This window comes from Salvelinus fontinalis, chromosome 16, assembly GCF_029448725.1.
Source record: "Salvelinus fontinalis isolate EN_2023a chromosome 16, ASM2944872v1, whole genome shotgun sequence".
Taxonomy (NCBI): domain Eukaryota; kingdom Metazoa; phylum Chordata; class Actinopteri; order Salmoniformes; family Salmonidae; genus Salvelinus; species Salvelinus fontinalis.
In genome coordinates this window covers 44,183,375-44,196,193 of record NC_074680.1, presented here as the reverse complement: position 1 = coordinate 44,196,193, position 12,819 = coordinate 44,183,375, and the positions used below count along the sequence as shown (strand labels likewise).

The 12,819-nt window shown below is 40.3% G+C and overlaps 1 protein-coding gene and 1 non-coding gene across 4 annotated transcripts in view; one reads left to right on the top strand and one right to left on the bottom strand.

Moving 5' to 3' along the window:
* sntg2 (syntrophin, gamma 2) overlaps positions 1-12,819 on the top strand; it is a 94,246-nt gene that overhangs the window by 58,464 nt on the left and 22,963 nt on the right. For all 3 annotated transcript variants that reach the window (XM_055865506.1, XM_055865505.1, XM_055865507.1), the window contains 5 exons: positions 4,602-4,731; positions 5,198-5,236; positions 11,056-11,172; positions 11,641-11,712; positions 11,934-12,143. In XM_055865506.1, coding sequence (XP_055721481.1) covers positions 4,602-4,731; positions 5,198-5,236; positions 11,056-11,172; positions 11,641-11,712; positions 11,934-12,143 — 568 coding nt within the window. The remainder of the gene's footprint in view (positions 1-4,601; positions 4,732-5,197; positions 5,237-11,055; positions 11,173-11,640; positions 11,713-11,933; positions 12,144-12,819) is intronic.
* Positions 7,853-7,928, bottom strand: trnaa-ugc (transfer RNA alanine (anticodon UGC)). The gene has a single exon. It is a non-coding gene; the product is annotated as a tRNA-Ala (tRNA).

Sequence of the window (12,819 nt, the reverse complement as noted above, 5' to 3'; positions counted from 1 at the left end):
CACAGCTATCCATCTCCCTCCTCTTGGATGAGTCTCACATCTATCCATCTCCCTCCTCTTGGATGAGTCTCACAGCTATCCATCTCCCTCCTCTTGGATTAGTCTCACAGCTATCCATCTCCCTCCTCTTGGATGAGTCTCACATCTATCCATCTCCCTCCTCTTGGATTAGTCTCACAGCTATCCATCTCCCTCCTCTTGGATTAGTCTCACAGCTATCCATCTCCCTCCTCTTGGATGAGTCTCACATCTATCCATCTCCCTCCTCTTGGATGAGTCTCACAGATATCCATCTCCCTCCTCTTGGATTAGTCTCACAGCTATCCATCTCCTTCCTCTTGGATTAGTCTCACAGCTATCCATCTCCCTCCTCTTGGATTAGTCTCACAGCTATCCATCTCTCTCCTCTTGGATTAGTCTCACATCTATCCATCTCCCTCCTCTTGGATTAGTCTCACAGCTATCCATCTCCCTCCTCTTGGATGAGTCTCACAGATATCCATCTCCTTCCTCTTGGATTAGTCTCACAGATATCCATCTCCCTCCTCTTGGATGAGTCTCACAGCTATCCATCTCCTTCCTCTTGGATTAGTCTCACAGATATCCATCTCCCTCCTCTTGGATTAGTCTCACAGATATCCATCTCCCTCCTCTTGGATTAGTTTCACAGCTATCCATCTCCCTCCTCTTGGATTAGTCTCACAGCTATCCATCTCCCTCCTCTTGGATTAGTCTCACATCTATCCATCTCCTTCCTCTTGGATTAGTCTCACATCTATCCACCTCCCTCCTCTTGGATTAGTCTCACATCTATCCATCTCCTTCCTCTTGGATTAGTCTCACAGCTATCCATCTTCCCTCCTCTTGGATTAGTCTCACAGCTATCCATCTCCCTCCTCTTGGATTAGTCTCACAGCTATCCATCTCCCTCCTCTTGGATTAGTCTCACATCTATCCATCTCCCTCCTCTTGGATTAGTCTCACATCTATCCATCTCCTTCCTCTTGGATTAGTCTCACATCTATCCATCTCCCTCCTCTTGGATTAGTCTCACAGCTATCCATCTCCCTCCTCTTGGATTAGTCTCACAGCTATCCATCTCCCTCCTCTTGGATTAGTCTCACAGCTATCCATCTCCCTCCTCTTGGATTAGTCTCACATCTATCCATCTCCCTCCTCTTGGATTAGTCTCACATCTATCCATCTCCCTCCTCTTGGATTAGTCTCACATCTATCCATCTCCCTCCTCTTGGATTAGTCTCACAGCTATCCATCTCCCTCCTCTTGGAATAGTCTCACAGCTATCCATCTCCCTCCTCTTGGATTAGTCTCACAGCTATCCATCTCCTTCCTCTTGGATTAGTCTCACAGCTATCCATCTCCCTCCTCTTGGATGAGTCTCACAGCTATCCATCTCCCTCCTCTTGGATTAGTCTCACAGCTATCCATCTCCCTCCTCTTGGATTAGTCTCATAGCTATCCATCCCTCTCCTCTTGGATTAGTCTCACAGCTATCCATCTCCCTCCTCTTGGATTAGTCTCACATCTATCCATCTCCCTCCTCTTGGATTAGTCTCACAGCTATCCATCTTCCTCTTCTTGGATTTCACAGTATATTCCTGGCTGCTGTTATTTTGGATTTCACAGTGTATTCCAGGCTGCTCTTATCTTGGATTTCACAGTATATTCCTGGCTGCTGTTATCTTGGATGTCCACTAGGTTTAGGTTTCTATTTATCTCAATATACTCTCTATGACTAGTCAGCAGAAAAGCCATATGTTTTCAACTTCAGGACATGTGGCTATCATAATCCTACCCCCTCATCCCCCTTGCTTTTCCTCAATGTACTCCTCAATTCCCAATAACAATGGAACAATGTGGACTAATGGAAATTCTATTGTCCTCTGTCACTCACACAGACAGTCTAGGTTTTAGAAGACCAAGACAGAAACCGTCTGGGTTTTAGAGGACCATGACAGAGACATCTGGGTTTTAGAGGACCAAGACAGAGACGTCTGGGTTTTAGAGGACCAAGACAGAGACGTCTGGGTTTTAGAGGACCAAGACAGAGACATCTGGGTGTTAGAGGACCATGACAGAGACAGTCTGGGTTTTAGAGGACCAAGACAGAGACATCTGGGTGTTAGAGGACCATGACAGAGACATCTGGGTTTTAGAGGACCAAGACAGAGACATCTGGGTGTTAGAGGACCATGACAGAGACATCTGGGTTTTAGAGGACCAAGACAGAGACATCTGGGTTTTAGAGGACTATGACAGAGACATCTGGGTTTTAGAGGACCAAGACAGAGACATCTGGGTTTTAGAGGACTATGACAGAGACATCTGGGTTTTAGAGGACCAAGACAGAGACATCTGGGTTTTAGAGGACCATGACAGAAACCGTCTGGGTTTTAGAGGACCATGCTGCAGTGTGCTGATAGTTGAAGCAGAACATTCCACTATCCAGGCAATCTCAGAAACAAGTCAAGCAGACAGAGTAAAACTGGATCTATCACTGCGGCTTGCATTCATTCAGATAATGTTATCTCCAAACGGCTGTTTTCTATGTTTTGATCACTCTCTTCACATATAGTCTCACTGCATTTTATAATGGGCAATTTACATGTGCGCCCTACCCTACACATCAAGAGGATTTGTACTTAACTTTACAATTGAGAATCCCTCAGAGTCAGCACTCAGTGGAACAAAGATTTATAACAAGCCAATTGTACACATGCATTGCATATTGTTAAGGGCGTTTTCAACAGAAGAACCAAGGTTCCCAAAGGATCTTTGTAACATTGTAACACGATGTCTGAGTTTCAGGGAGAGCGTGTGTTCAAGCTCTGGTTATTTGAAATATTGATTGCAGTGCTTTCATAATTCTCTACATTGTCCTCATGTTCCTCAACACCCCCCTATAGAACATTCTCCTCATATTTCTCTTCTAAAAATCCCCTTACAGAATATTATTCTCATGTTTCTCAACATCCCCTGCAGAATATTATCCTCATGTTTCTCAACATCCTCCTATAGAACATTATCCTCATGTTTCTCAACATTCTCCTACAGAACATTATCCTCATGTTTCTCAACATCCCCCTACAGAACATTATCCTCATGTTTCTCAACATTCTCTTACAGAACATTATCCTCATGTTTCTCAACATCCTCTTACAGAACATTATCCTCATGTTTCTCAACATCCTCCTACAGAACATTATCCTCATGTTTCTCAACATCCTCCTACAGAACATTATCCTCATGTTTCTCAACATCCTCCTACAGAACATTATCCTCATGTTTCTCAACAGCCTCCTACAGAACATTATCCTCATGTTTCTCAACATCATCCTACAGAACATTATCCTCATGTTTCTCAACATCATCCTACAGAACATTATCCTCATGTTTCTCAACATCCTCCTACAGAACATTATCCTCATGTTTCTCAACATCCTCTTACAGAACATTATCCTCATGTTTCTCAACATCCTCTTACAGAACATTATCCTCATGTTTCTCAACATCCTCCTACAGAACATTATCCTCATGTTTCTCAACATCCTCTTACAGAACATTATCCTCATGTTTCTCAACATCCTCCTACAGAACATTATCCTCATGTTTCTCAACATCCTCTTACAGAACATTATCCTCATGTTTCTCAACATCATCCTACAGAACATTATCCTCATGTTTCTCAACATCATCCTACAGAACATTATCCTCATGTTTGTCAACATTCTCCTACAGAACATTATCCTCATGTTTTTCAACATCCCCCTACAGAACATTATCCACTGCTAGCTGTCCAACACTTCATCCAAGCCTATGGAGAGTTTGCTTAACATTTTACGCTTTTCAAGATATGTGTGATAAATGTGATTGCCTAACCATCAGAGAAAAACTGTTTTGATGGCATCGTCATGTTCAATGCTATTTTTGTTTAATACGATTTACAGTTGTCTCTATCAATCTAATTGATCTGGAGTGTGTTTCAAATGCACAAAAAAAATGAAATGGCAAAAAGCATCACCTTAAATATAAGTGATGAAAGGGATTCGATACATGTGTACGCCATTTGACAGGGGCAGTGTCATTATCTGTGACATGCAACAAATGATGATGTACTTTGAAACCGAGCTGTAATTTGTAACCGTCTGATGTCCTGTTTTTGAGCTTGCTCCTGAATTAATTTGGGTGTGTTGTGGCCATTACATATGCAATCAAATATCTCAGAATTATATAATTAAGTAATATATTTTTATTTGTCTATACTTTTCTTTCTCTAGAAAAGTGTGGAGTTACGTTGTAAAGATCAGTCAAAATAAAGGCCATAACGCTACAGAATGTGGAATCTGTTTATGAGTGTATAAATCATTTTTCAGGGCACTGTATTTCCTTAATGCTCTATATTAGTTGCTATGGTTAGTGAATGCAGTAGAACTGTAATGTTAATTTGCACTGTAACACTGACTGACCTAACTTCAGGGAAAGAGCAGCTTGATAAAAGGTTTTCCACTCTGACCATTCTAGTTCAAAAAGTTCTTTTAACTTACTGTACATCTCTAACCTGAACGTTCATACCCCTCCAGGTCGAACAGCTTTGAAGTCTGCGCCTTAGATGGAGCGAGCATCAATATTCTACAATTTTGCACTGCAGCAGAAAGCACTGACTGGCTTCAAGCAATATCAACCAATATCAGTGATTTGACACTGGAGAATGTAAGTCTACAGTGTGACCAGGAAAAATGTATTTTGAATGTTTTATCCAGATACAGATTGAATGGACTCACAGTATCAGTAAAGTATTACACCTGGTCTGACCATGCCACAGTATCAGTAAAGTATTACACCTGGTCTGACCATGCCACAGTATCAGTAAAGTATTACAGCTGGTCTGACCATGCCACAGGATCAGTAAAGTATTACAGCTGGTCTGATCATGCCACAGTATCAGTAAAGTATTACAGCTGGTCTGACCATGGCCACAGTATACGTAAAGTATTACACCTGGTCTGACCATGCCACAGTAGCAGCATGGGATTTGTTGGATTATAAAGTTGTGTGTGGTTTCATTGCATCCAATGTCAGTGTCCACAGTAAGGTAACACCAGAAGCCGCCTGTGGATTTTCCAGCTCTAACGCCGTTCCACTTACAATTGCAATCCCTTGTTTTCTCCTCTAACAGATGAAAATGATTAACAGATATTGCTCTCCGGATGATCAGGTATGTCCTCACCCAAGGAGCTATAAGTATCTTCAACTATAGCTATCTATAGCTATCTTCATCTATAGCTATCTATAGCTATCTTCATCTATAGCTATCTTCACCTATAGCTATCTACATCTATAGCTATCTATAGCTATCTACATCTATAGCTATCTTCATCTATAGCTATCTACATCTATAGCTATCTATAGCTATCTTCATCTATAGCTATCTTCATCTATAACTATCTACATCTATAGCTATCTTCATCTATAACTATCTACATCTATAGCTATCTTCACCTATAGCTATCTACATCTATAGCTATCTATAGCCATCTACATCTATAGCTATCTTCATCTATAGCTATCTTCATCTATAGCTATCTTCATCTATAGCTATCTACATCTATAGCTATCTACATCTATAGCTATCTACATCTATAGCTATCTACATCTATAGCTATCTACATCTATAGCTATCTACATCTATAACTATCTACATCTATAGATATCTTCATCTATAGCTATCTACATCTACAGCTATCTTCATCTATAGCTATCTTTATCTATAGCTATTTTCATCTATTACTATCTATAGCTATCTACATCTATCTTCATCTATAGCTATTTTCATCTATAACTATATATAGCTATCTTCATCTATAGCTATCTACATCTATAGCTATCTACATCTATAGCTATCTTCATCTATAGCTATCTTTATCTATAGCTATTTTCATCTATTACTATCTATAGCTATCTACATCTATCTACATCTATAGCTATCTTCATCTATAGCTATCTTCATCTATAGCTATCTTCATCTATAGCTAGCTTCATCTATAGCTATCTTCATCTATAGCTATCTTCATATACAGCTATTTTCATCTATAACTATCTATAGCTATCTACATCTATAGCTATTTTCATCTATAACTATCTATAGCTATCTTCATCTATAGCTATCTACATCTATAGCTATCTTCATCTATAGCTATCTACATCTATAGCTATCTACATCTATAGCTATCTTCATCTATAGCTATCTATAGCTATCTTCATCTATAGCTATTTTCATCTATAACTATCTATAGCTATCTACATCTATAGCTATCTACATCTATAGCTATCTACATCTATAGCTATCTACATCTATAGCTATCTACATCTATAACTATCTATAGCTATCTTCATTTATAGCTATCTATAGCTATCTACATCAATAGCTATCTTCATCTATATCTATCTATAGCTATCTACATCTATAGCTATATATAGCTATCTTCATCTATAGCTATCTATAGATATCTACATCTATAGCTATCTATAGCTGTCTTCATCTATAGCCATCTTCATCTATAGCCATCTACATCTATAGATATCTACATCTATAGCTATCTACATCTATAGCTATCTTCATCTATAGCCATCTACATCTATAGCTATCTACATCTATAGCTATCTACATCTATAGCTATCTACATCTATAGCTATCTTCATCTACAGCTATCTTCATCTACAGCTATCTTCATCTACAGCTATCTACATCTATAGATATCTACATCTATAGCTATCTACATCTATAGCTATCTACATCTACAGCTGTCTACATCTATAGCTATCTACATCTATAGCTATCTACATCTACAGCTATCTTCATCTATAGCTATCTACATCTACAGCTATCTTCATCTATAGCTATCTACATCTACAGCTATCTTCATCTATAGCTATCTACATCTATAGCAATCTTCATCTATAGCAATCTACATCTATAGCTATCTTCATCTATAGCTATCTACATCTATAGCTATCTTCATCTACAGCTATCTTCATCTATAGCTATCTACATCTATAACTATCTATAGCCATCTACATCTATAGCTATCTACATCTATAGCTATCTACATCTATAGCTATCTACATCTATAGATATCTTCATCTATAGCTATCTACATCTATAGATATCTTCATCTTTAGCTATCTACATCTATAGCTATCTACATCTATAGCTATCTTCATCTATAGCTATCTATAGCTATCTACATCTATAGCTATCTACATCTATAGCTATCTTCATCTATAGCTATATATAGCTATCTTCATCTATAGCTATTTTCATCTATAACTATCTACATCTATAGCTATCTACATCTATAGGTATCTACATCTATAACTATCTATAGCTATCTTCATTTATAGCTATCTATAGCTATCTACATCAATAGCTATCTTCATCTATATCTATCTATAGCTATCTACATCTATAGCTATCTACATCAATAGCTATCTTCATCTATAGCTATCTATAGATATCTACATCTATAGCTATCTATAGCTATCTTCATCTATAGCCATCTACATCTATAGCTATCTTCATCTATAGCAATCTACATCTATAGCTATCTACATCTATAGCTATCTTCATCTATAGCTATGTTCATCTATAGCTATCTACATCTATAGCTATCTACATCTATAGCTATCTACATCTATCTTCATCTATAGCCATTTACATCTGTCTTCATCTATAGCTGTCTTCATCTATAGATTTACATTTACATTTAAGTCATTTAGCAGACGCTCTTATCCAGAGCGACTTACAAGTACATACATTCATTCTTTTTTGTACTGGCCCCCCGTGGGAATCGAACCCACAACCCTGGCGTTGCAAGCGCCATGCTCTACCAACTGAGCCACACGGGGCCCCCATAGATGTCTTTAACTATAACTATCGTCATCTGTAACTATGTTTATCTAAACTCAGAAAAAAATGAAACGTCATCTCAATGTCAACTTAACATGTGAAAATATTTAAATGAACATATCAAGATTAATCAACTGGGACAAACTGAACAAGTTCCACAGACATGTGACTAACAGAAATGGAATAATGTGTCCCTGAACAAAGGGGGGGTCAAAATCAAAAGTAACAGTCAGTATCTGGTGTGTCCACCAGCTGCATTAAGTACTGCAGTGCATCTCCTCCTCATGGACTGCACCAGCTTTGCCAGTTCTTGCTGTGAGATGTTACCCCATTCTTTCACCAAGGCACGGACATTTCTGGAGGGAATGGGCCGAACCGTCACCCTCCGACCCAACCGGTCCCAGACGTGCTCAATGGGATTGAGATCCGGGCTCTTCGCTGGCCATGGCAGAACACTGACATTTCTGTCTTGCAGGAAATCACGCACAGAACGAGCAGTATGGCTGGTGGCATTGTCATGCTGGAGGGTCATGTCAGGATGAGCCTGCAGGAAGGGTACCACATGAGGGAGGAGGATGTCTTCCCTGTAATGGACAGTGTTGAGATTGCCTGCAATGACAACAAGCTCAGTCCAATGATGCTGTGACACACCGCCCCAGACCATGACGGACCCTCCACCTCCAAATCGATCCCGCTCCAGAGTACAGGCCTCGGTGTAATGCTCATTCCTTCGACGATTTACGCAAATTCGACCATCACCCCTGGTGAGACAAAACCGCAACTCGTAAGTGGAGAGCACTTTTTGCCAGTCCTGTCTGGTCCAGCGATGGTGGGTTTTTGCCCATAGGCGACGTTGTTGCCGGAGATGTCTGGTGAGGACCTGCCTTACAACAGGCCTTCAAGCCCTCAGTCCAGCCTCTCTCAGCCTATTGCAGACAGTCTGAGCACTGATGGAGAGATTGCGCGTTCCTGGTGTAACTCGGGCAGATGTTGTGCTATCCTGTACCTGTCACGCAACTGTTATTTTGGAATGTACCGATCCTGTGCAGGTGTTGTTACATGTGGTCTGCCACTGCGAGGACGATCAGCTGTCCGTCCTGTCTCCCTTAGCCGTCTCACAGTACGGACATTGCAATTTATTGTCCTGGCCACATATGCAGTCCTCATGCCTCCTTGCAGCATGCCTAAGGCACGTCCACGCAGATGAGCAGGGACCCTGGGCATCTTTCTTTTTGTGTTTTTCAGAGTCAGTAGAAAGGCCTCTTTAGTGTCCTAAGTTTTCATAGCTGTGACCTTAATTGCCTACCGTCTGTAAGCTGTTAGTGTCTAAACAACCATTCCACAGGTGCATGTTCATTAATTTTTATGAAGGGGTGTTTCTTTTTTTCCTGAGTTTATAACTATCTTTAACTATAGCTACAGTTGAAGTCAGAAGTTTACATACACCTTTCACAATTCCTGATATTTAATCCTAGTAAAAGTTCCCTGTTTTAGGTCAGTTAGGATCGCCACTTTATTTTAAGAATGTGAAATGTCAGATTAATAGGATAGAGAATTATTTATTTAATATTTGATTTATTTCATCACATTCCCAGTGGGTCAGAAGTTTACATACACTCAATTACTATTTGGTAGCATTGCATTTAAATTGTTTAACTTGAGTCAAACATTACTGGTAGCCTTCCACAAGCTTCCCATAATAATTTAGGTGAATTTTGGCCCATTCCTCCTGACAGAGCTGGTATAACTGAGTCAGGTTTGTAGGCCTCCTTGCTCGCACACGTTTTTTCTGTTCTGCCCACACATTTTCTATTGGATTGAGGTCAGGGCTTTGTGATGGCCACTCCAATACCTTGACTTTGTTGTCCTTAAGCCATTTTGCCACAACTGTGGAAGTATGCTTGGGGTCATTGTCTATTTGGAAAACCCATTTGCGACTAAGCTTTAACTTCCTGACTGATGTCTTGAGATGTTGCTTCAATATATCCACATAATTTTCATGCCTCATGATGCCCTCTATTTTGTGAAGTGCACCAGTCCCTCCTGCAGCAAAGCACCCCCACAACATGATGCTGCCACCCCCTTGCTTCACAGTTGGGATGGTGTTCTTCAGCTTGCAAGCCTCCCCCTTTTTCCTCCAAACATAACGACGGTCATTATGGCCAAACAGTTCTATTTTTGTTTCATCAGACCAGAGGACATTTCTCCAAAAAGTATGATCTTTGTCCTCATGCGCAGTTGCAAACCGTAGTCTGGCTTTTTTATGGCGGTATTGGAGCAGCGGCTTCTTCCTTGCTGAGCGGCCTTTCAGGTTATGTCGATACAGGACTCTTTTTACTGTGGTTATAGATACTTTTGTACCTGTTCCCTCCAGCATCTTCACAAGGTCTTTTGCTGTTGTTCTGGGATTGATTTGCACCTTTCGCACCAAAGTACGTTCATCTCTAGGAGACAGAAGGCGTCTCCTTCCTGAGCGGAATGACGGCTGCGTGGTCCCATGGTGTTTATACTTGGGTACTATTGTTTGGACAGATGAGCGTGGTACCTTCAGGCGTTTGGAAGTTGCTCCCACGGATGAACCAGACTTGTGGAGGTCTACAATTTTTTTCTGAGGTCTTGGCGGATTTCTTTTGATTTTCCCATGATGTCAAGCTAAGAGGCACTGAGTTTTAAGGTAGAGCTTGAAATACATCCACAGGTACATCTCCAATTGACTCAAATTATGTGATTTAGCCTTCAGAAGCTTCTGCCAAACATCCCTTTAGGAATTTTCCAAGCTGTTAAAGGCACAGTCAACTTAGTGTATGTAAACTTCTGACCCACTGGAATTGTGATACAGTGAATTATAAGTGAAATAATCTGTCTGTAAACAATTGTTGGAAAAATGTCTTGTGTCATGCACGAAGTAGATGTCCTAACCGATTTGTCAAAACTATAGTTTGTTAAACAATACATTTTTGGAGTGGTTGAAAAACGAGTTTTAATGACTCCAACCTACGTGTTTGTAAACTTCCGACTTCAACTGTATCGTTAATAAAGACGTATTTACTTATAGCATATAGGTTCATAAATAAATCACAAAAAATGCAGCAGAATGGATTTTCATCCCTTGAACCTTGCCTCTGCAGATTGTCCACATGGGTTGGGTGTGTGGAAACCCGCACGCTGATGATGCTGGTCCATCGAGTACCTTCAAGTTCCTGGCATTGAGAGGCCCTTGGCTCTACGTCTTCAGGAGTCCTCCTGTATGAATCTCCCATTGATTTCCTCTTCATCCATTAACTGTTCAGGAGTCCAAGGATTTACAAGTTCATATTTTATCCCACCATGATAGTCCATTAAAATGTTCCTTTAGCCGGGAGCATGTTGGTGGGCTGCACTCAGTGTGTAGCTACAGTGGTTATTCTGGATCTTTTCATTCCTGCTTTTACAATTACATCAACTATTTCTGAAATGAGTTTTGAGCTGGACCCTGAACCACCCACTAATGAAACCATGTAATTGTCTTCCCTAGGTCAGGTTATTTGGTTGAGTAACATGGGTTAATGCAGTGTTTCCAAATGATGTCGGTCAAGCACACTATATGTTGGTTCCTTTTACTTTGGTTCAAAGTGTCTTAAATCCTGTCTGTAAGACATTACATTGATGAGAAAATGAAGGCTTATAATATACACTCACAACCCCCCCCCCCCCCCCCTCCCCCTCCATCTCAGGTTAGTGCAACTGACTGGGGACAAGCTGAAACCCTGTATGTCCTTTATGAGGTTCTGTTCAAGGTTCATAAGGTATGTTCAAAGTTCACATGCAGAATAAGATAATAGAATCGACTGTTACCGGAATGTGAATTATGTGCATGGGTACTCAACATGTTGTGTGAATCATGTATCGACGTAGATGTGCACCAACATGACAGTTACCCGTACAGAAGCCTATTCATATCAAGTTGAAATATGGTTCCCAGTGAAGAGAACTGATGACACTCTTCATGTTGGATGTGGTGTTGTAGCTGTGGATGGCAGAGGACTGCTGGATCCAAGCCAAGTTCTACCTCGGCCTCCAGCAGGATGAGGAGCTGCAGGACGGAGAGCCTTTCTGTTTCAGTATCCTGGTCGGCCACGGCCAGAGTCACACCTTCAGCGTGGAGATGACCTCTGACCTCGCCGTGTGGGAGAAGTCCTTCCAAAGAGCCGTCTTTATGGAGGTGCAGAGAATCGGAGTAAGTGGAACAGCAAAGTGGTTCGTTTGGAAATGATATGCTTGGGGGGGTTCGTATAAGTAGTGCTGAGATATGACTGACATTTTGCTCATTTTGAACTGGGCCACATTCCCCCAGAGAGCCTTCATAGTGTTATCACACATTGAAAAATGTTAACTGCAGCAAAATACAGAGCCAACCCAGTGGGCACACCATATCACTCTAAAGTGGATAACTGGGTCATAATAGGTTGAGTCGTTGATCAATGAGAAATAATTAAAGTTAAAGAACAGGACTAAATTAATTCTAACTTTAAATTAACTTTCACAAAAAAAGTTTGATTTGATTCAGTCCTATTCTTTATCTTCAATTTTTGGTTGAGGTGGAGACGTGAATCGAGCATATCAATTATTAATTTAAATGATATGTGAGTGATATATATAGTATGGACATATTTCATTTGCTCTGTTAAACTTATCCTGTGGAATGACTTTGACAGGAACAGTGAATCTATTTTGTTTTTAAGTGTAGATTGCTCAACAATCATTCTCACGATAGCACATTGGTAATATCCATATCATAGCTGAGCAGGGCTTGATTAAATTCCTGAATAGGAGACCAAAGGGTAACTGTAGATAGATAAATTCTCCAGTAGGAGGTGCTTCCCAGTGTATTTAAAAATAAAACATTCTGATAG